Source organism: Canis lupus, chromosome 18 (genome assembly GCF_011100685.1).
Source record: "Canis lupus familiaris isolate Mischka breed German Shepherd chromosome 18, alternate assembly UU_Cfam_GSD_1.0, whole genome shotgun sequence".
In the NCBI taxonomy this organism is placed as follows: Eukaryota; Metazoa; Chordata; class Mammalia; order Carnivora; family Canidae; genus Canis; species Canis lupus.
Window position 1 is genome coordinate 41,001,980 of NC_049239.1, and position 22,861 is coordinate 41,024,840.

Sequence of the window (22,861 nt, forward strand, 5' to 3'; positions counted from 1 at the left end):
TTCCTTCCAGATTTTACATAAAAGTGATAGCATACCATATTTGTCTTTCCCCTTTTGGCTTCTTTTATATAGCGTAATACTCCCAGTTTACCATGTTATTGCAAAAGGCAGGATTTCCTTTTTTTAAATGGCTGAATAATATTTATCTTCTTTATTCATTCATTTATTGAAGAATTTTTATGTTTTCCCCATATTACAGCTTTTGTGAATAATGTTAAACATGGGTGTGCAGTTATCTTCATGATACTGATTTTTTAAAAAATGACTTTTTTTCTTAAGCCTCACACATAGGTGAGGCTTAAGCTCCAGGACCTAGGATCAAGGGTCTCATGCTCTACAAACTAAGATAGCCAGGCACCCCCAAGATACTGAATTTAAGTCTTTTAAATACTGCCACAAGTAGGATTGGCACATCATATTTACAGTAGTATATTTTAAAATTTTTTGAAATCTCACCATATTGTTTTCCCTAATGGCCGTGCCATTTTGAATTTTCACCAACAGTGTATAAAAGTTTTCTTTTGTCCACATTCTTGCTAATATTTGTTAGCTTTAGTGTTGTTTTAAATAACAGTCTGAACAGGTGTAAGGTGATATTCAATTGTAGTTTTAATTTACATTTCCCTGATAGTGATGTTGAGCACCTTTTCATATATCCTTGCCATTTATAAGTTTTCTTTGAAAAAAATGGCTATTAGGTTTTTTAGCTCAATTTTAATTGAATTATTTATTTACTTGCTATTAAGTTGTATGAATTCAGTATGTGTTTTCTTTTATGATTTTTAAACTTATCAGTTATATATTTTGTGAATATTTCCCCATTCTGTAGTTTGCCTTTCAATGTCCTGTTGCCTTTTCTGTGCAGAAGTCTTTGTTTTAATGTAGTCCCACTTGTTCATTTTGCTTTTTTTTTCTGTTTTTTTTTTCTGTCTAATCCAAGATATAATTTACAAGACTAATGTCAAAAATCTTTTCTCGCTGTTTCCTTATGTCAATATCATACTGATTATTATACCTTTGTCATATACCTTGAAATCAAGTATGGGATGTCTCCAGATTTTTCTTTTTTTAATATATTTTTAATTGAAGTTAGATTTGCTACCATATAGTATAACACCCAGTGCTCATCCTGTCAAGTGCCCTCCTCAGTGCCTGTCACCGAGTCACCCCATACCCCCGCCGGCCTCCCCTCCACTTTCCCTTGTTCATTTCCCAGAGTTAGGGGTCTCTCAGGAGGGTGTTTTGTCACCCTCACTAATTTTTCCCACTCATTTTTCCTCCTTTCCCCTATAATCTCTTTCACTATTTCTTTCACTCCCCATATGAGTGAAACCATATAATGATTGTCCTTCTCCAATTGACTTACTTCACTCAGCATAATACCTCAGCATATTCAGGTTATTCTTCTTTCTCAAGATTGCTTTGGTCATTCAGGGTATTTTTGTGGTTCCAAAGAAACCAACACTAGTTTTTTTTTTTCCTCTTCCTGTGAAAAATGCCTTTGGAATTTTGAATCGGATTGCATTGAATCTATAGATTGCTTTGGGTTTTCTGGACATTTTCACAATATTAATCTTACTAATACATGAGCACAGGCTATCTTTCCGTTTATTTATGCATTCTTCCATTTGTATCATCAGTGCCTTATGGTTTTCAGTCTACAAGCCATTCCCTTCCTCGGTTAAATTTATTCCAAAGTATTTTATTGATTTTGAAGCTATTGTACATGGGATTGCTTTCTTCATTTCTTTTTCAAGTAGGTTGATGTTTGCATCTGAAATGCAACTGATTTGTGTTAATATTTTTATCCTTTAACTTTATTGAATTCACTTCTTATTTCTCATATATTTTTGGTGGAAGCTTTAGGATTTTCTATGTATGAGATCATGTCATTTGTTAATAGAAATAGTTTTACTTCTTCCTTTCTCAATAGGATGATTTATTTATTTTTTAACCTAATTTCTCTAGTAAAAGTCTTTTCATTAAACACTGAACATAAATATTGAGAATGGACATCCTGGTAATGTTCTGACTTTATGAGGGAATTATTTTTTGAATTGTGTTTGCTGGGTGACAAAGTGATTTTTTAAAGTTATTTTTCAGGGACACCTGGGTGGCTCAGTGGTTAAGTGTCTGCCTTCAGCTCAGGTCATGATCCTAGAGTCCCAGGATTGAGTCCCACATCAGGCTCTCTGCATGGAGCCTGCTTTTCCCTTTGCCTGTGTCTCTGCTTCTCTGTGTGTGTGTCTCTCTCAGGAATAAATAAATAAAATCTTTTAAAAAATAACGTTATTTTTCTAAAATCTATATTATCTTCTATGTGCGGTTATTGAACTGTCTCTTGCATTAAGGATGACATAGGGAGGAACATGAAAATTGTTTTTACATATTAAATTGAGTAGTAGAAGAAACATGTTTCAAAAATGTTTGCTACTCCCTTGTAAAGAAGTATAACCGTTACTAAGAAGACATAGGGAGATACACTTTTATTGTTTTCCATTATGAACTAGACTAATTAATTCAACTGGAAAATGAGAAGGGGATTCCATATTTTTATCATTACTGAAGGCTCTAATAAAAATAATATCTGTTATCTTGCAGCAGCAAGTTGTAAAGGTAAAAAACTATAAAATTCCAAGAGTGGTTGACTGCCAAGGCTGTCATCATATGTCTATGAAATAGAATGGTATAAACCAGATTTATCCTTAGTGAAAGCGGGGAGAATCTAGGTTCTAATAATTTTTAGTCATCTTTTCCAAGAATCCAAGAGTAGATTTTTTGAGTTCTTCTGTTTGGGATTGACCCCGAGGACCTTATTCAATAGGAATAAATGTATAAAGCCAAAGATAGAAACTAGAATACTATTTCATATACCCTGCTTCTTGGTCTTTGAGAGTAATTAATTTATAACCTTTACCTTCTTAGGGACCAGGTGTAAGAAAATATAAGTATACCAAGTATCATCCAGTCCTGCTGCTTCCAAATTAAGTGCTCAGATATGCTACTGACTGTAATAATTACAAGACGAGCTTGTTATAATTATAGATTTTGAATACCCCATAACTATCACCTAATGGATTAGAATCTCATAGCACAGATATTGTTATCTGTTCAAACATTTCTCCAAATGACACCCATGATCAAACAAGTTTGAGAAACATTGATCTAGTCGTCATTAAACAATGAACAGGTGGAAGTCCATTGAGATTTCAAGCTGGGACAATAAGCATGATTTTGTGTGCTTCCAGGGCCAGGGTTTCTTAATTCTAACTTCCACCAAAAATGGTGATAACTTAGGTCTTTCTTATCTTTAGCTCTGTGAATGCATCAACATCAGAGATTTTTTTTAAAGCACTATGTGCAGTTCTTAATGAAATGTATACACACAGAAACACACACACACACCTACACACACAAACACACACTCCACCATAAATACCCAGGTACAGGCAATAACTAGAATAATCAGATTTGTAAAGAAAAAGACAATTAAAAAATGAGAGTAATATTCAGTGATGTGTTCATTTGTTAGAGAAAAATATATATGAAATTCCGTTTGCAGGAAGTGAAGGAGAGATGTGTGATACATGGCTCACTGTATTCAGTAAAGCCTGTTTGATTATCACATTGGAGAAAATATCTTTTCCTAGCCATGCATTTCAGCCTTGTATTTGCCCTATTGTTTGAATCAAGTCACCTACTCATATCGGATGTTCTTGTTTTCATTCAGTTTCTTCAGTTTTTCATTTTAGTCCCTTTATGTAGGTTGGGTTGTACTAGCTACAAGAGAAGTCATGATTAGTCAGGTAGCAGAACATATGAATGGGAACTTAGAACTACAGTGAGGATCTTTAATGTGATCCACCCCCCCCTCCATTACTTACTTTTTTGGGTAAAGAAAATGAATCCTAGAGAATGGAAAACTTTCTCTCGAGAGCAGAGGATTAGAATAGGTGCTTTGTTTTTTAAGTGTGTTTTATCTCTTTTTCATAGGCACATACCACCCCTCCCTTTGGAGCCTTGCTAGGTTTAGTTTCTACTGTGTTTTGCAGGACTTAGATCAGAACCCTATAGCTCAGATCTGTTATTTTCCTGTATCCTATTGTGTATCTAACATATCCATATTGAGTGCTCACTACATTTCTATCACAGTTCTAAATGCTAGAAAGTGACCTTAAATATTTCACAGTAGACCCTCATTTTTTAAGGAAAATGGAAAAGAGGTTAAAATGGGAAGAAGAAACAGTGGTGCCAAGTCCTGCTGAGCTTCTGAGTTTAAGAAGATACCTATGGCCTAGATCATTCAGAAAATTTATCTACTAAAAAAATTATCTATATATGAAATATCAGAAAAAATATAATAAAGCTGATGATAAATAATACCTCAGTTGTGCAGCATGTGTTATTTTCTTTTTACCTCCAAAACCCATATAAGCTTATTATTACCTTTTTCATTGAACATATGAGAAAATTTAAGATCATCCAGCTTAAATGTTATGTTCGTCATTTCTAATAGCTGAGTAATATTCCATTGTATACATAAACCACATCGTCTTTATCCATCATTTGCTTCAACATGGATGGAACTGGAGGGTATTATGCTGAGTGAAGTAAGCCAGTTGGAGAAGGACAAACATTATATGTTCTCATTCATTTGGGGAATATAAATAATAGTGAAAGGGAATATAAGGGAAGGGGGAAGAAATGTGTGGGAAATATCAGAAAGGGAGACAGAACGTAAAGACTGCTAACTCTGGGAAACGAACTAGCGGTGGTAGAAGGGGAGGAGGGCGGGGGGTGGGAGTGAATGGGTGATGGGCACTGGGGGTTATTCTGTATGTTAGTAAATTGAACACCAATAAAAAATAAATTTAAAAAATGTTATGTTCAATAGTTTCCATTAGTTTCCATTAGCCTCTGAGTAAACCTTCCTGCCCCACAGTCTTTTCAATGCAGTCCTTATTTCTGAATGTGTGAAAGGATTTAAAACTTTTGCTTTTGTGAAACAGCCAATGCCCTGAAACAACTATGGTGTTTAAGGAAAATGGAAAAGAGGTCAAAATGGGAAGAAGAAACAGTGGTGCCAAGTCCTGCTGAGCTTCTGAGTTTAAGAAGATACCTATGGCCTAGATCATTCAGAAAATTTATCTACTAAAAAAATTATCTATATATGAAATATCAGAAAAAATATAATAAAGCTGATGATAAATAATACCTCAGTTGTGCAGCATGTGTTATTTTCTTTTTACCTCCAAAACCCATATAAGCTTATTATTACTGTTTTCATTGAACATATGAGAAAATTTAAGATCATCCAGCTTAAATATTATGTTCAATAGTTTCCATTAGCCTCTGAGTAAACCTTCCTGCCCCATAGTCTTTTCATTGCAGTCCTTACTTCTGAAATGTGAGTCATTAAAGTTGGCTCTTGACCACTAATATTCTTTCTTATTCTTCTCCTATCCTACACTTTCCATTCTCCTCATTCTTGCTTTTCTTTTTTTTCTCTTCCTACTTTCATCAAACCTACTTCCTTTTTCATACAATGTCCAACACGCCAGACCCTTCCCACTTTCTACTCTCAGAGGGAACTTACAAGCTTCTTACCCCTGGCTAGTTTTATCACATACAGAGCTGATTTCTTGACCTCATTAGATCTTTTAAGAGAGACTATGTGTTCCTTTTCCAATATGTAAATAGCCACAAAGTGGAAAACTGTAGCAATTGACTTTTCCTTCCCACTGGCCAAAGTTTACCCCACTGTGGGCCATTTGCACTGTTCTCTGGCCATGTCACTGGACCAGGCCTGCAGTTGAAGGAAATACAGAGCCCAAATTAGCAGCAGGGACATTCATACAGAAAACAAGCTTGATGGGATAGCCACTGAGCAGCTTTAGGTTCCAATCATGTCGCACAGTACCTCAGCAGCACAAGGGATATCTGTGGATAGGGTTCAGAAGTGCCCACATGGATGTGAGCTAAAGTCCTGTCAGGTCAGGCCCCTGAGTGACCTAAAGATGAAGAAGAGTTTCCATAACTCTCTTCATTTATGGTCTCTTAGTATCATGATGAAATATAGGCCACTGCTAAGACATCTCTGGCTACAAGCAAGAGGAATGCAGGAATCTGAGGGATGCATAAAAATTGGGGTGTCACGCTTGATCTGCCTCACACTCAGCTGTTAGCTCTCAGTTGCTTGAATGGTCAGGTGACATTCACCTTCACCCCAAAGGGATTTGACTCTTTCTTTGCCTTTGTCAGTAGGTCCTCCTGAAACTAGTCATTTTTATAGTAACATAATGAAAGATTTGGAATCTTTGTTCCATATAATTGTATGTTCCTTCCCAAATTTAAAGGCCCATAAAATACTGTGTCTCTTTTCAAGTGATAGGAGATGTGAATAGAAAACATTTCTTTTTGATTTTGGGATCTCTACAATCCACAGGCCACAGGACTTTTAAGAACTCTACCCATGTGATAGTCCCCTGAAACTTCACAGTGTTTATCTTCTACTTTCTGCCTTGTGTGAGCTTAGTATGTGTGTAAGTTACTACTGCTATATACTGGGAACTACCACTAAACCAAAAATTAGTGGCTTACAACTACAAATTTAATCCTGGAATTAGTTTTATTTTTTTAAGTATATTTATTTATTTGTTTGTTTATTTGCTTGTTTATTTATTTATTTAAGAGAGAGAACATAGAAGGACAGTGAGAGGGAGAAGTAGATTCTGGTTGGCTAGATCCCAGGACCGTGAGATCCTGACCTGGGCTTAAGGCAGATGCTTAAGGGTTCGAGCCACCCAGGCACCCCCACCCCTATTAATGGTTTTAAATTGCAAAATCAAAACTTAAAAGTTAATTTATTTCTTTTTTAAAGATTTTATTTATTTATTCATGAGAGACAGAGAGAGAGAGAGGCAGAGATATAGGCAAAGGCAGAAGCAGGCTCCCCGCAAGGATGCCAATATGGGACTTGATCCTGTGACTCCAGGATCACACCCTGAGCCAAAGGCACAGTCTAAGCTGCTGAGTCACCCAGCCATCCCAAAACTCAAAGGTTTAACATAAAAGCAATTTATTTGAATGATTCTGCAATGTGGGTTGGATTCAGCTGTGTGGTCCTTCTCCTGGTTTCACACTGAAACATTCTCAATGGCATGGATGGAGTATGAATGGAGTACATGGCCCAAGATGGCCATGGATGGAGTATGAATGGATTACATGGTCCAAGATGGCCTCATTCATACAACCGGATGTCTGCTCAGGTATGTCTGTTCTCATTCACTCTTCAGGATTGTAGATTGGGCTATATCACACCATAGTTGTTTCAGGGCATTGGCTGTTTCACAAAAGCAAAAGTTTTAAATCCTTTCACACCAACTTTTAGGGATTATACAACATGATTTTTACCTCCTTCTCTTCATGTGGTTAAAGGTTACATGCGACATGTGTCACAAGTTTAGCGCAGACAAAAGCATGGAGACATAGGTTCCCTCCTTATTAAAATTAAAATCAATTAGCATAGAATATTTTTAATGGCTTCAGGTATAAAAACTAATGATTCAATATTGTATATATTTCAAAAGGATCATCTCAAAATCTAGGTAGCATCCACCACCACACATTGTTATAATTTTTTTCTTGTGATAAAACCATTTAAGAGCTACTCTTTGCAATTTTCAAATAAACAATATAGTGTTAACTAGAGTTACTGTGTGTACATTATTATATTCAATTATGTAAGATTTTATAACTGGAAGTTTCTTCCTTGATCACCTTCACCCATTACATATACCCTTCCTACCCCTCACTCTGGCAACCTCCAATCTGTTCTCTGTATCTGTGAGTTCAGTTTATTGATCCTTTTTTTTTTAAGATTCTACATGTAAATGAGATCATATGGTATTTGTCTTTATGTTTATTTATTTAGCATAAGGCCCATAATGATCCATCTATACTGTTACAAATGGTAATATTCAAAGGCAGACCAATATCTAATTTTTATGAGGGCAGACATTGGGGCTGTTTTGTTGGAGCTAGACCTGTCAGGATCTCCTGACTATATAATGTTTGGTCCTCACACTCCTCAGCTCCAGTTGGGGCTTTGTGCTGTGCTCCTCAAACCCTTGGGGCATGTACTTCTCCAGCAGCACAAAGAAACTTCGCCTTTAGTGGGTGCCATTGGGCTCTACACTTGGCTGTTGAAGCAGATATCCTGGATATAGGTCACATGGCACCATTTTGCAGATTAGAAACAGATGACCTTTTCTTATGCCACAACCTATTTATTTCCTGATAACAAAAGTTCTGAGTTATTCTGTATAAATGAATCAAATTATCAAATGAAATGTTGATCACTTAACATTTTAGTTCTAAAAGAGATCCAAAGTCATTATTATGCAGTGACTTTTAATACAACATTTACATAACTTCTGATCATGGTAAGTATATTTTTAGTAATAGTTGCTGTATGGCCTTTTATTCTGTACAAATGATCATTATATTTAACTTTTATCTGGGTTTTTAAAAATTATTTTCGTTTTATTTAAATTCAATTGGACTACATATACCTCATCATTCATTTCAAATGCAGTTTTCAATAATTTATCTGTTTTTAGAAGCTTATTGAAATAGAATCTATACATATCATACAATTCAATTATTTAAGGTATATAATTTGATAGTATGCAATTTAAAGTCTGAAATAATCAACACTGTCTAATTTTACAATATCTTTGCCCCCTCAACAAGAAATTGCATACCCATTCGCAGTCATTTATTTATTCCTCTCCATCACCATCAACATCAGTCCTAGACAAATACAATCTACTTTCATTTTTTTTTCTTGTTTTTTTCTGAGAGTGAGAGGACAAATGTGTGTGTTGGGGGGTGGTGAGGTGCAGAGGGAGAGATTCTTAAGCAGACTCTGTGCTGAGCTATATATTGTCTACTCTATAACTTTATGTAAATTGAAACACAACATTTATTCATCATGTATGGTCTCTTTGTTCTGAAGGTTATCATACTGACGTGTGTATCATTAGTCCATTACTTAGCTGAAGATTATTCTATCTTGGCAACTTCTGCCTTTCAAGTGTAGTGTATTTGCATTTAATGTAGTTGTTAAATATTTTGGTATAAGTTCATCTTTTTGTAGTTTACTTTTTGTCCCCTTTATAACCTATTTTATTTCTTTTCTATATTCTTTTGAGCGAATTTAGATGATTTTTGTCTAATAGTCAATCGTATCTTTTTAATATCTTTTGAAATAATAGACTTTTTTTAAAGGACAGTTTCAAGTTTACAGGAAAATTGAGAGAAGCTATGGAGATTTCCTTCATCTCCTCATTTATAAATAGGCAAAGGGACTGAATAGACATTTTTGCAAAGGCATACAGATACATCAAAAGGAGCTCAGCATCACTCATCACCACGAAAAGGCAAATCAAAATCATGAGATATCATTTCACATCTGTTAGAATGACTATTCTGGGGAAGATAAAAGATCAGTAATGTTGGTGAGCATGTAGAATAAAGGGATCTCATCTATGCCATTGATGAGTATGTAAATTACTACAGCCATTAGAGAAAATTGCATAGAGGTCCCTCAGAAAATTAAAGCTAGAACTACTGCCCACCAATCCTACTGTTGGGTATATATCCAAAGGACCTGAAATCATGATTGTGAAGGGCTATCTGCCTTCCTAGGTTCAATGCATCATTATTCACAATAGCCATGGTGTGAACACAACCTCATCCTTGACTGATGAATCAATATAGAAAATGTGAGATATATATGATTCAGACTTTAAAAAGAAGAGAGTTCTGCCATTTGCAATAACATAAAGAGCTGGGAGACTTTATGTTAAGTGGAATACTGCATGATCTCACTTATAGGTTGAAATGCTATAGTTCACTTCACAGAAGCAGAGAGTAGAATGGTGGTTACCAGGGGCCAGGGATGGGAAAATGAAGAGAAGTTGACCCACAGTTATAAGGCTTCAGTTATGTGGAATGAATAAATTTTCGAGATCTAATATATAGCATGGTCACTATAGTTAACAATGCCATAATGTATACTTGAAATTACAAAAAGGATAGATCTTAAATAAAATCTTACACACACACAGACACACACACACACACACGCACACACACAAAATGGTAACTATATAGAGAATATAGATATGCTATTTACATTGTGGTGATGTTTTCACATTATATGTATATCAAAATAACATTTTACAACTGAAATATATATATATATATATATATATATATATATATATATATATATATAGTATGTCAATATGCCATCTTTGGAACGCTAATGCAGGCACTAAGCTTCATAATATCCCTGAAAGCAAAAACTAGTGAGAACAGTGAAAACGTGATATTTTAATGAACTTGTTTTAAAATAATCCTTGACAGGAGGAAAATATTGGTATTGAAAAGGTTTTCCAGGTAAATAATGAAAAGCAGAATTAAACATGAAATGGATTCTTGTAACAGTTACTAAGCACGTGGTACCATTGAATACACTGAAATCAAGGAGTTTATTTATTTATTTTTTTCAAAATTGATATTTAAATTCCATTTAGTTAACATTCAATGTAATAAAAGTTCCAGGTGTACAGTTTAGTAATTCAACACTTACATCAACACTCAGCTCATCACAACAAGTGTATTCCTATTTCCCATCATCTATTTAACCCATCCTCCTACCCACCTCCCCTCTGGCAACCATCAGTTTATTCTCTATATTTAAGAGTCTATTTCTTTATTTGACCCCTCTCTCTTTTTTTCCTGATACTTATTTGTTTTATTTCTAAAATTCCACATAAGTGAAATCATATTTCTAGGAGTTGCTTCACTTAGCATAATACTCTCTAGCTCTTTCCTTGTCATTGCAAATAACTCTTGCAGATAATGCTTCTATAAACATCTGGGTGCTCATATCCCATTGATTTAGTATTTATGTATCCACAGAAATCAATTAATTTTAAAGATTCATTATATTACACCTGGCATGCCCATATTCAAGGCATGGCTTTTAATCCTTCTGGTCACTGTGAGCATCAATATTCTATTGGCAACTCTAACTTGTGAATAGACACTATTCCTTTATTAGGAAAGGACAAACAGGAAAGAAAGTGGCTTCCTTTTTTTTCAAAGATTTATTTTATTTATTCACAAGATACACAGAGAGAGAGAGAAAGAGAGAGAGAGAGAGAGAGAGAGAGAGAGAGGCAGAGACTCAGGCAGAGGGAGAAGCAGACTTCATGCAGGGAGCCTGACATGGGACTTGATCCCGGGTCTCCAGGATCAGGCCCTGGGCTGAAGGTGGCGGTAAACCGCTGAGCCACACGGGCTGCCAAAGAAAGTGGCTTCCTACTGCTAAAGTAGGTTCTCTCTAACTTCATTAAAGAGAGACAAGCCAAATGAGTTTTTATGAATGTTTCTGGTACTCCTTTTAATCCATCAATAGAACCCAAATTTAAATGAAATAATATACATTTCCCCCCTCACTTTATATATCATATATCTATATCTATATCTATATCTATATCTATATCTATCTATATCTATATCTATATCTATATCTATATCTATATCTATATCTATATCTATATCATCTATATCATCTATCATCTATCATCATCTATCTATCTTCTATCATCTATCATCTATCATCATCTATGTATCTATCTATGTATCTATCTATCATCTATTTCTTTATTTATTTTTATTGGAAATCTATTTGCCAACATACAGTGTAACACCCAGAGCTCATCCTGTCAAGTGCCCCCACTCAGTGCCTGTCACTCAGTCATCCCATCTCCCCGCCCACCTCGCCTTCAACTACCCCTTGTTGGTTTCCCAGAGTTAGGAGTCTCTCATGTTCTGTCTCCCTCTCTGATATTTCCCACTCATTTTTTCTCCTCTCCCCTATAATCCCTTTCTCGATTTTTTATATTTTCCAAATGAATGAGACCAAATACTGTTTGTCCTTCTCTGATTGACTTACTTCCCTCAGCATAATACCCTCCAGTTCCATCCACATTGAAGCAAATGGTGGGTATTCATCGTTTCTAACGGCTGAGTAATATTCCATTGTATACATAGACCACATCTTCTTTATCCATTCATCTATCGATGGACACCGAGGCTCCTTCCACACTTTGGCTATTGTGGACATTGCTGCTAGAAACATTGGGGTGCAGGTGTCCTGCCTTTACACTGCATCTGTGACTTTAGGGTAAATCCCCAGCAGTGCAATTGCTGGGTCCTAGGGTAGTTCTATTTTTAACTCTTTGAGGACCCTCCACACAGTTTTCCAGAGAGGCTATACCAGTCTGGATTCCCACCAACAGTGCAAGAGGGTTCCCCTTTCTCCATATACTCTCCAACATTTGTTGTTTCCCATCTTGTTAATTTTTACCATCCTCAGTGGTGTGAGGTGGTATTTCATTGTGGTTTTGATTTATATTTCCCCGATGGCAAGTGATGCAGTGCATTTTCTCATGTGCTTGTTGGCCATGTCTATGTCTTCCTTGGTGAAGAATTATTCCCATTTCATGATTTAGTTGTTTGTTTCTCTGCTGTCGAGTTTAATCAGTTCTTTATTTTTGGACTAGCCCTTTATCTTATGTGTCATTTGCAAATACCTTCTCCTATTCTATAGGTTGTCTTTTCGTTTTGTTGACTGTTCATAGATATATCTTGCAGGAAGTTGCTGTGGCCAATTCAAAAAGGGTGTTGCCTGTGCTCTCCTCTAGGATTTTTTTTAATATAAATTTATTTTTTATTGATGTTCAGTTTGTCAAAATAACAGTGCTCATCCCATCAAGTGCCCCCCTCAGTGCCCGTCACCCATTCACCCCCACCCCTTGCCCTCCTCCCCTTCTACCACCCCTAGTTCATTTCCCAGAGTCAGGAGTCCTCATGTTCTTTCTCCCTTTCTGATATTTCCTACCCATTTCTTCTCCCTTCCTTTCTATTCCCTTTCACTATTATTTATATTCCCCAAATGAATGAGACCATATAATGTTTGTCCTTCTCCGATTGACTTACTTCACTCAGCATAATACCCTCCAGTTCCATCCACATTGAAGCAAATGGAGGGTATTTTTCATTTCTAATGGCTGAGAATATTCCATTGTATACATAAACCACATCTTCTTTATTCATTCGTCTGTCAATAGACACCAAGGCTCCTTCCACAGTTTGGCTATTGTGGACATTGCTGCTAGAAACATCAGGGTGCAGGTGTCCCGGCATTTCATTGCATCTGCATCTTTGGGGTAAATCCCAACAGTGCAATTGCTGGGTCGTAGGGCAGGTCTATTTTTAACTCTTTGAGGAACCTCCACACAGTTTTACAGAGTGGCCGCACCATTTCACATTCCCACCAACAGTGCAAGAGGGTTCCCTTTTCTCCGCATCCTCTCCAACATTTGTGGTTGCCTGCCTTGTTAATGTTCCCCATTCTCACTGCTGTGAGGTGGTATCTCATTGTGGTTTTGATTTGTATTTCCCTGATGGCAAGTGATGCAGAGCATTTTCTCATGTGTGTGTTGGCCATGCCTATCTATGTCTTCCTCTGTGAGATTTCTGTTCATGTCTTTTGCCCATTTCATGATTGGATTGTTTGTTTCTTTGGTGTTGAGTTTAAGAAGTTTTTTATAGATCTTGGAAACTAGCCCTTTATCTGATACGTCATTTGCAAATATCTTCTCCCATTCTGTAGGTTGTCTTTTAGTTTTTTTGACTGTATCCTTTGCAGTGCAAAAGCTTCTTATCTTGATGAAGTCCCAATAGTTCATTTTGCTTTTGTTTCTTTTGCCTTCTGTGGATGTATCTTGCAAGAAGTTACAGTGGCCGAGTTCAAAAAGGGTGTTGCCTGTGCTCTCCTCTTGGATTTTGATGGAATCTTGTGTCACAATTAGATCTTTCATCCATTTTGAGTTTATCTTTGTTTATGGTGTAAGAGAACGGTTCAGTTTCATTCTTCTGCACGTGGCTCTCCAATTTTCCCAGCACAATTTATTGAAGAGACTGTCCTTTTTCCATTGGATAGTCTTTTCTGCTTTGTCGAATATTAGTTAACCATAGAGTTGAGGGCCCATTTCTGGATTCTCTATTCTGTTCCATTGATGTGTCTGTGTGTGTGCCAGAACCCCACTCTCTGGATGATCACAGCTTTGTAGTACAACTTGAAATCCAGTATTGTGATGCTCCCAGCTCTGGTTTTCTTTTTCAATATTCCCCTGGCTATTTGGGGCTCTTTTCTGATTCCACACAAATCTTAAGATTATTTGTTCCAACTCTCTGAAGAAAGTCCATGGTATTGAGATAAGGATTCCACTGAACGTATAAATTGCCCTGGGTAGCACTGACATTTTCACAATATTAATTCTTCCAACACATGTGCACGGGATATTTTTCCATCTCTTTGTGTCTTCCTCAATTTCTTTCTTTCTTTCAGAAGTGTTCTGAAAAGTGTTCTTAGGGTATAGATCCTTTACCTCTTTGATTAGGTTTATTCCTAGGTATCTTATGCTTTTGGGTGCAATTGTAAATGGGATGGACTCCTTAATTTCTCTTTCTTCAGTCTCATTGCTAGTGTATAGAAATGCCACTGACTTCTGGGCATTGATTTTGTATCCTGCCACAGGCCTAATTGCTGTATGGGTTCTAGCAATCTTGGGGTGGAGTCTTTTGGGTTTTGTATGTACAGAGTCATGTCATCTGTGAAGAAGGAGAGTTTGACTACTTCTTTGCCAATTTGAATGCCTTTTATTTCTTTTTGTTGTCTGATTGCTGAGGCTAGGACTTCTAGTACTATGTTGAATAGCAGTGCTGAGAGTGGACATCCCTGTAGTGTTCCTGATCTTAGGTGAAAGGCGCTCAGTGTTTCTCCATTGAGAATGGTATTTGCTGTGGGCTTTTCATAGATGGCTGTTAAGATGCTGCGGAATGTTCCCTTTATCCCAACACTCTGCAGAGTTTTGATCAGAAATGGATACTGTATTTTGTCAAATGCTTTTTCTGCATCCTTTGAGAGGATCATAAGGTTCTTGTTTCCTCTTGTTGATATGACCTATCATGTTGATTATTTTACTAGTGTTGAACCACCTTCCATCCCAGGGATAAATCCCACTTGGTCATGGTGAATAATCTTCTTAATGTATTGTTGGATTCTATTGGCTAGTATCTTGCTGAGAATTTTTGCATTTTGTTCACCAGGGATATTGGTCTATAATTCTCCTTTTTGGTAGGGTCTTTGTCTGATTTTGGAATTAAGGAGATGCTGGCCTCATAGAACGAGTTTGGAAGTAATCCATCCCTTTCTATCTTTTGGAACAGCTTTAGTAGAATAGGTATTGTTTCTTCTTTAAATGTTTGATAGAATTCCCCTGGGAAGCCACCTAGCCCTGCACTTTTATGCCTTGGGAGGTTTTTGATGACTGATTCAATTTCCTCTTTGGTTATTGGCTTGTTAAGGTTTTCTGTTTCTTCCCTTTCCAGTTTTGGTAATTTGTGGTTTTCCAGAAATGCATCTATTTCTTCTAGATTGCCTAATTTATTGATGTAGAGCTGCTCATAATATATTTTAAAATCATTTGTAGGGATCCCTGGGTGGCGCAGCGGTTTGGCGCCTGCCTTTGGCCCAGGGCGAGATCCTGGAGACCTGGGATCGAATCCCACGTCGAACTCCCGGTGCATGGAGCCTGCTTCTCCCTCTGCCTGTGTCTCTGCCTCTCTCTCTCTCTCTGTGACTATCATAAATAAATAAATTAAAAAAAATAAAATAATAAAATAAAATCATTTGTATTTCCTTGGTATTGGTTGTGACCTCTCCGTTTTCATTCATAATTTTATTAATTAGAGTCTTTTCTCTTTTGTTTTTATAATGCTGGTAATGGTTTATCTATCTTATTAATTCTTTTAAAGAACCAACTCCTGGTTTTGTTGAACTGTTCTATAATTCTTCTGAACTCTGTTTCATTGAGTTCTTCTCGAATCTTTATTAACTCTCTTTTTCTGCTTGGTGTAGGTTTTATTTGCTGTTCTTTCTCCAGTTCCTTTATGTGTGTGGTTAGTTTGTGTATTTGAGTTTTTTCCATTTTTTTGAGATATGCCTCAATTGCGATGTATTTCCCTCTTAGGACCGCCTTTGCTGTATCCCAATGATTTTGAATGGTGGTATCTTCATTCTCATTAGTTTCCATGAATCTTTTAAATTCTTCTCTAGTTTCCTGGTTGACACTTTCATCTTTTAGCAGGATGGTCTTAAACTCCATGTATTTGAATTTCTTCCAAATTTCTTTTGTGATTTAGTTCTGGTTTCAAAGCATTATGGTCTGAAAATATTCAGGGGACAATCCCAATATTTTGGTATCAGTTGAGACCTGATTTGTGATGCAGTATGTGGTCAATTCTGGAGAAAGTTCCATGTACACTTGAGAAGAATGGGTATTCAGTTGCATTCAGATTAAAAGTTCTGTATATATCGGTGAAATCGATCTGGTTCAGTGTATCATTTAAAGTTGTTTCTTTGGAGATGTTGTAACTAGAAGATCTGTCATTTGCAGAGTGCGGTGTTGAAGTCTCCTACCACTAGTGTATTACCATCTAAGTATGTCTTTATTTTGGTTATTGATTGCCTTACTTGGCAGCTCCCACATTAGGGGCATAAATATTCGTGATTGTTAGGTCCTCTTGTTGGATAGAGCCTTTAAGTATGATATAGTGTCCCTCTTCATCTCTTACTCCAGTCATTAGGATAAACTTTAATTTATCTGATATGAGGATTGCTACCCCAGCTTTCTTTTGGGGAACATTTGAATGGTAAATGTTTCTCCAACCTTTCCCTTTTCAGGCTGTAGGTGTCCTTCTGTCTAAAATGAGTTCTTGTAGACAGCAAATAAATGGGTCTTACTTTTTTATCCAGTCTAAAACCTTGCATCTTTGTGATAGGATCATTTATCCCTTCACGTTCAGAGTTACTATTGAAAGATATGAATTTAGTGTCATAATAATATCTATTCATTCCCTGTTTTTGTTGATTATTTCTTTGTGTTTCCACTTTCTTTTACAGGGTCCCCCTTCCTATTTCGTGCATAGCTGGTTTGGTGGTCACATATTCTTTCAGTTTCTGCCTATCTTGGAAGCTCTTTATCTCTCTTTTTATTCTGAATGAGAGCCTTGCTGGATAAAGTATTCTTGGTTGCAGGTTCTTCTCATTTAGGACCCTGAATATAAGCTGCCAGCCCTTTCTGGCCTGCCAGGTCTCTGTAGAGAGGTCTGCTGTTAATCTAATATTTCTCCCCATATAATTTAGACATCTCTTCCCTCTTTCTTCTTTAAAGATAGATTTTCTCTTTATCTTTGGAATTTCCAAGTTTCACTATTAAATGTTGAGGTGTTGAATGGTTTTTATGGATTTTAGGGGGGGACCTCTCTCTCTCCTGTTCTGAACATCTGTTTCCCTCCCCAAGTTAGGGAAGTTCTCAGCTATGATTTGTTCAAATTCTTTTCTGGCCCTCTAGCCCTCTTGGCACTCTCTGGAACCCCAAATATATGTAGATTTTTATTCTGGGGCTATCATTTATTTCCCTTAACCTTTCCTGATGGTCTTTTATTGTTTTTCTCTTTTTTCCTCAGCTTCCTTCCTTCCATCAACTTGTCTTCTATGTCATGCAATTTATTCCACCTCATTAACCCTCATTGTTACCAGTTTGGATTGCATCTCATTTAATTGATTAATTTCAGCCTGATTAGATCTAAACTCTGCAGTCATGAAGTCTCTTGAATCCTAATGCTTTTTCCAGAGTGTGGGCGACCACGAACTAGCTGGAGTAACTGAACCAAACCAGGCCCGTACTTGCGTCCCTCATTCACTCAAAAGGTTCAGGAGCCTAAAGGGTGAATAGTTGGTAGACGCTTGAGAAAGGGCTTGAGCAATGGTTCTCAGGGCTCGCTTGTACGTGATCGCCCACATAACACAATAGATACAACTTATTCTGACCTGGTCATAAATGTAAATAAGGGTCTGTCTGTCCTTGCTGGTCTGTTTACCATACCTAATATTCCTTTGAAGTATGCACATCTGGAGCAACAAGCTTATCTATTTACCAAGGTCTTCTGGAACCGTGAGTCTGTCTTGCATGCTGAGAAAAGGGAACTTTGGAGGGTTTCACAACCCTGCTAAAAAATAAACACCATCTTGGCTTTGTTTAGCTCATGCTGTAGAATGTTGTAAAACCTTGAAAAAGCTGGCACTGCTTGGACATCATCCACTGTGTCCTTTCTGTCCCCATCTCTTTACTTTTATTTTTGTCATCCCCTTATTCTCAGGACCCTGATCGTGTTGTCGCACCGCGCACAACACCAGAGCCACTAGTAACTTTATAATTTTGTTTCTGAAATGACTTTCTGACATTTAATTGTAATCCAAATTTTGTAACCCTATGGTAGAGAGTACTATTTCTGATTCTTTCTTTTGTGGGGAGTTCTTTCTTCTAGTCATTTTGCTCAGTGCAGAGTGGCTGTATGAATGGTCTGAGTCAAGAATACCAAGCACAACCTAAGTAAATTTAACCCTAAATGATTCTTCCAATGTCAAAGACCAGAAGACATAGACCAGAAAGTAATCATACAAAGGACCACTAAAGTGACAAACAAATTTTAAAACAAAGTAGTAGGGCAGCCCTGGTGGCACAGTGGTTTAGAGCCACCTTCACCCCTGGGTGTGATCCTGGAGACCCGGGATCAAGTCCCACATTCGGCTCCCTGCATGGAGCCTGTATCTTCCTCTGCCTGTGTCTCTGCCTCTCTCCTCTCTGTATCTGTCATGAATAAATAAATAGAATCTAAAAAAAAAAAGCTAAGTAGTAAAAAATAAAAGGCCAAGGATCACAAAGAAGAAGAAGAAAAAAGAAGAGGAAAAAAGGAAGAGGAATTAAACCGGGGCGGGGGGGGGGGGGACTGGGAGATGGTGGTGGTGATGATATTGTAGTGGAGGGAGAATGTAGTCTACCTGACAGGTCCTACAGTGTGATCGTCTTAGTTCTGAGTATATTAAGTTTTGTATTTTAGAAGATGCTCAGTCCCAAATTTATATAAACCAGAAATGCTTGTAGAAAGCCCCAACATTGATCACCAAAGCATAAATGAGATATAAAGAGGGGGGAGAATGGGAATGAAGAATCTCACAGAATGAACCAGTGCTGTATACCACTTGGTTCTGAGGGCATGCTGGTCATGTTTAGAAGGTATTAACTTCTGCCATTGTAGAACAAATGAGGCAGAGGAAACAAAAAACACAAAACAAAACAATAACATATCTTATATATCTTCTAAAATTAAGTTGAGTATGTTGAAGGGAATCTAGAAGTGGAAAATGTATCGAAAAACTGTAATTGTAGAAATATGAAAGTGAAAAAGGAAGAAAAAAATGGTAAAATATTGTAACTAAGGTCAGAAAAGTGAAAAAAAAAACCTGGAAATTTACAGTCTGATATAAAAACAAGTGGAACTTGAAAAAGGAAAAAAACAAAAGGAGGGGTGCCCTCTAGTTCTATATACTGTAAATCCCTCGACTTCTCCTGGAGCTTTCCAGCGCTGCTCGGCCAGGTGGTCTTCTGGGGGAGAGGCCTGTTGTGCTGTTTCTCAGGTGTGTGTACCTAGAGAGCTGCCCTCCCTACCACTGGGTTCCAGGCTCAGTGGGAGCTGTTTATCCTGTGAGGCCCTAGTCCCCTGACGGCCCCGCCCCTCCCAGGCACAGGGTGACACCAGGAGGAGCAACCCCACTGGTGTCGGCCAGCTCTCCAGCCCTGGTGTCAGCTCCCGCAGTAACTCCCATAGGTCCCAGTCCGCAGGGGCCTGGATGCTCCAGGGGGTCGGGGGGCGCTGACCTGTACAGCTCAGGGCACCCTGCAGCAGGAGCATCCTTGCTGTCCAGTGTTCTCCCCACCTCTGCCTGTCCTGGGGGAGCCGCAGGACCCTGGCCTCTGCCCCCTGGTGCCCTGGGATCCTGGGCCTGTGCTGCTGGAATCTTGCTCCCTGCTCCCTGGCGGTGAAGGCAGCAGGGCACAGCCCCCTCACGTGGAGCCGCTGCCTGAGTTGCTCCCGAGGCCCCACCGGGCATGCTCCAGTCCTGTATCGCGCTTGGCCAATGGTGTGTGGGGCGCTCTCCCCTGGGCGCACTTCCTCTGTGACTCCGGGAGACTGGCGGCTCCACGATCTTGCACCAGTTCTCTGCTAAGCGCCTTTCCATCCCGTGCAAAATTTTTAAGTTCCCCCTTCTCCGGGGCGGGGCTTTCCTGTCCCTGAGGCTCCTGCTGCCCCCTTAGTCCGACTCCTGGTGGGGCCCCTCCCCCACTTGATTCTTTTTTATTTTTCTCCACCTTCCTACCTTGTTAGAAGCCAAAACCTTTCTCTCTGTAGGGTACAGGCTGTTCTCTCTTTAAATCTCAAGTCAGATTCGTAGGTTTTCAGGATAGTTTGAAGTTATCTTCCGTAACTTTTGGAAGTTGGGGGGGCCAGGTGAATTGAGGCTCCTACTCCTCTGCCATCATGCTCATTTTTTCCTTCAAACTAGGTTTTACCTTTCTGTACTTCAATCTCAGAAAATATGTTTTATCTATGGTGCATTTTAAATTCTTATTTAGTCTTGCCAGCCTAGATTATTTTGCCTCCTTCCCTCTTTGACTTATAGAATTCTCTTGGTATATAACAATCACACAAATTAGCTGAATATCTCAAGATCTTTGTAATAAAACACTTCAAAAATCCTTTACATAATGTGTCAAATATGTTAATAGCCAAAAGAAACAATAAGAAAAAAATATATATCTATATATACATACATACACACCTTGAGGCCTTTGGTTCACTTGTATGGAACTTTATAAAGATAAACTAATGGGGGAATCCCTGGGTGGCTCAGTGGTTTAGTGCCTGCCTTAGGCCCAGGGCATGATCCTGGAGTCCCAGGATCGAGTCCCAATCAGGCTCCCTGCATAGAGCCTGCTTTGCGCTCTACCTGTGTCTCTGCCTCTCTCTCTGTCTCTCATGAATAAATAAATAAAATCTTAAAAAAATTAAAAAAATAAAAATATAAAGCAAACTAATGATATAATGTAAAGAATTTCTAATGCCCCCCCCCCAAAAAAAAGTCCCAATGCTCTGAATGTGTTGAAAAGACAGTAGGATACCTTATTTGAAATGTGCTATAGTAATTACAAGTCATAAAATTATTATTTATGGATCATCATTTTTGAATAGTTGTGTTGTATAAATATCTTTCTTATTAATATACCAGAGTGTAGACAGAGTTTTGAGCAGTATTTCCCAATCAGCAACATCAGAAGTGAGCTCTCAATAAAAGAAAGAACCAGACTGGCAATATAAGGGAAGCTACTAGTTTAAGGGCAGAAGTACCAAAAAAAGTAAGGAACTCTGGTGTGATATATTTGAGTGTGTTGGGTAAATCAGGATACACAGTATCATATTTGATATCTGTACAGATTAAGTAATCAACCAAAGTCCTCAATTCATCTTCTGCTTTCTGAGGTAATTTTGATATGCCATAGCTTTTGCATGGCATTTTTCACTTCTGCATTCCTCAGTGTGTAGATGAGTGGGTTGACAAGCGGTGTCCCAATAGTATAAAACACGGCCATCATCTTGTCCATGGGGTAAGTGGTTGGGGGGCGTGTATATGTGAATATACAGGGACCAAAGCATAAGACTACTACGATGATGTGAGAAGTGCAAGTAGAGAGAGCTTTTTTCCTCCCTTCTGCACTGTGGTTTCGCAGGGAATGCAAGATGACAATGTAGGAGATCATCAGAATCACAAAACTGCTTGAGCAAATGGCCCCACTATTAGAAACCAACAGTAGGTTGATCTTATAAGTGTCCATGCAAGCAAGTTTCAGCAAGGGCTGCAAATCACAGCAGTAATGATCAATCAAATTGGGTCCACAGAAGGGCAATCTCAAAGCCAGGATAATCTGGGCTATAGAATGGATAAAAGATCCAACCCATGCCAGAACAATTAGGATGGTGCAAACCCGCCGGCTCATGATGGTTGGGTAATGTAAGGGCTTACAGATGGCCACATACCGGTCAAAGGCCATGAGGAGGAGGACAAAAACCTCCATGCAACCAAAGAAATGCAGTGCAAAGACTTGAGTCATGCATTCATTGTAAGTTATGATATTTTTTGCAGAGAGTGAATCCACAATTAGTCTGGGGGCTGTGGAAGTTGAAAAGCAGGAATCAGCAAGGGACAAATAAAATAAGAAATAGTACATGGGGCTCCCAAGTGTCCGGCTGGACTTGATGGTCACAATAATAAGCAAATTCCCAACCACAGTTCCCAAATAAAAAATGAAAAATATTACAAATACCGTTTTCTTTTTCATAGGATCTTGGGTCAATCCTAACAGTATGAACTCAGTAGTACTGTTATTTTGCTGCATTATTTCAGGCAAAGTGGAGAAAATGCAGGTTAGAAATAATTAATCTGCAAGGAAGCATTCTGTGAAATGAACACTCCATATTTGGAGGTTTAATCCATATGTTTGATCATTGAAGTGCCACTACCAGTATATTATCCACCATTCATGTTGTTTTCTCCTGAATAAAGTGGAAACCACAATATTTATTCACAACTTATTAACTTGGTTGCTTAGGAAACAAGAAATATATCAATAACTATAGAGACCTGATTATTCAGGCATAATAAACATTAATTTAGAGGATTCAGTAGAAGACGGCATCTTTCTGAGCTGAATGTGTTTTTTCAGTTTCTAGCAAGGACCTATTTGGATACAAGTCTACA

General features: G+C 37.9%; 1 protein-coding gene across 1 annotated transcript; it reads right to left on the minus strand.

Annotated features, from left to right (window-relative positions):
- Positions 1 to 21,566: 21,566 nt before the first annotated feature.
- Positions 21,567 to 22,499, minus strand: OR4C11L (olfactory receptor family 4 subfamily C member 11L). Its single transcript, NM_001389038.1, is given in 1 exon segment — positions 21,567 to 22,499. A coding segment is annotated over 1 exon segment (933 nt).
- Positions 22,500 to 22,861: the final 362 nt, after the last annotated feature.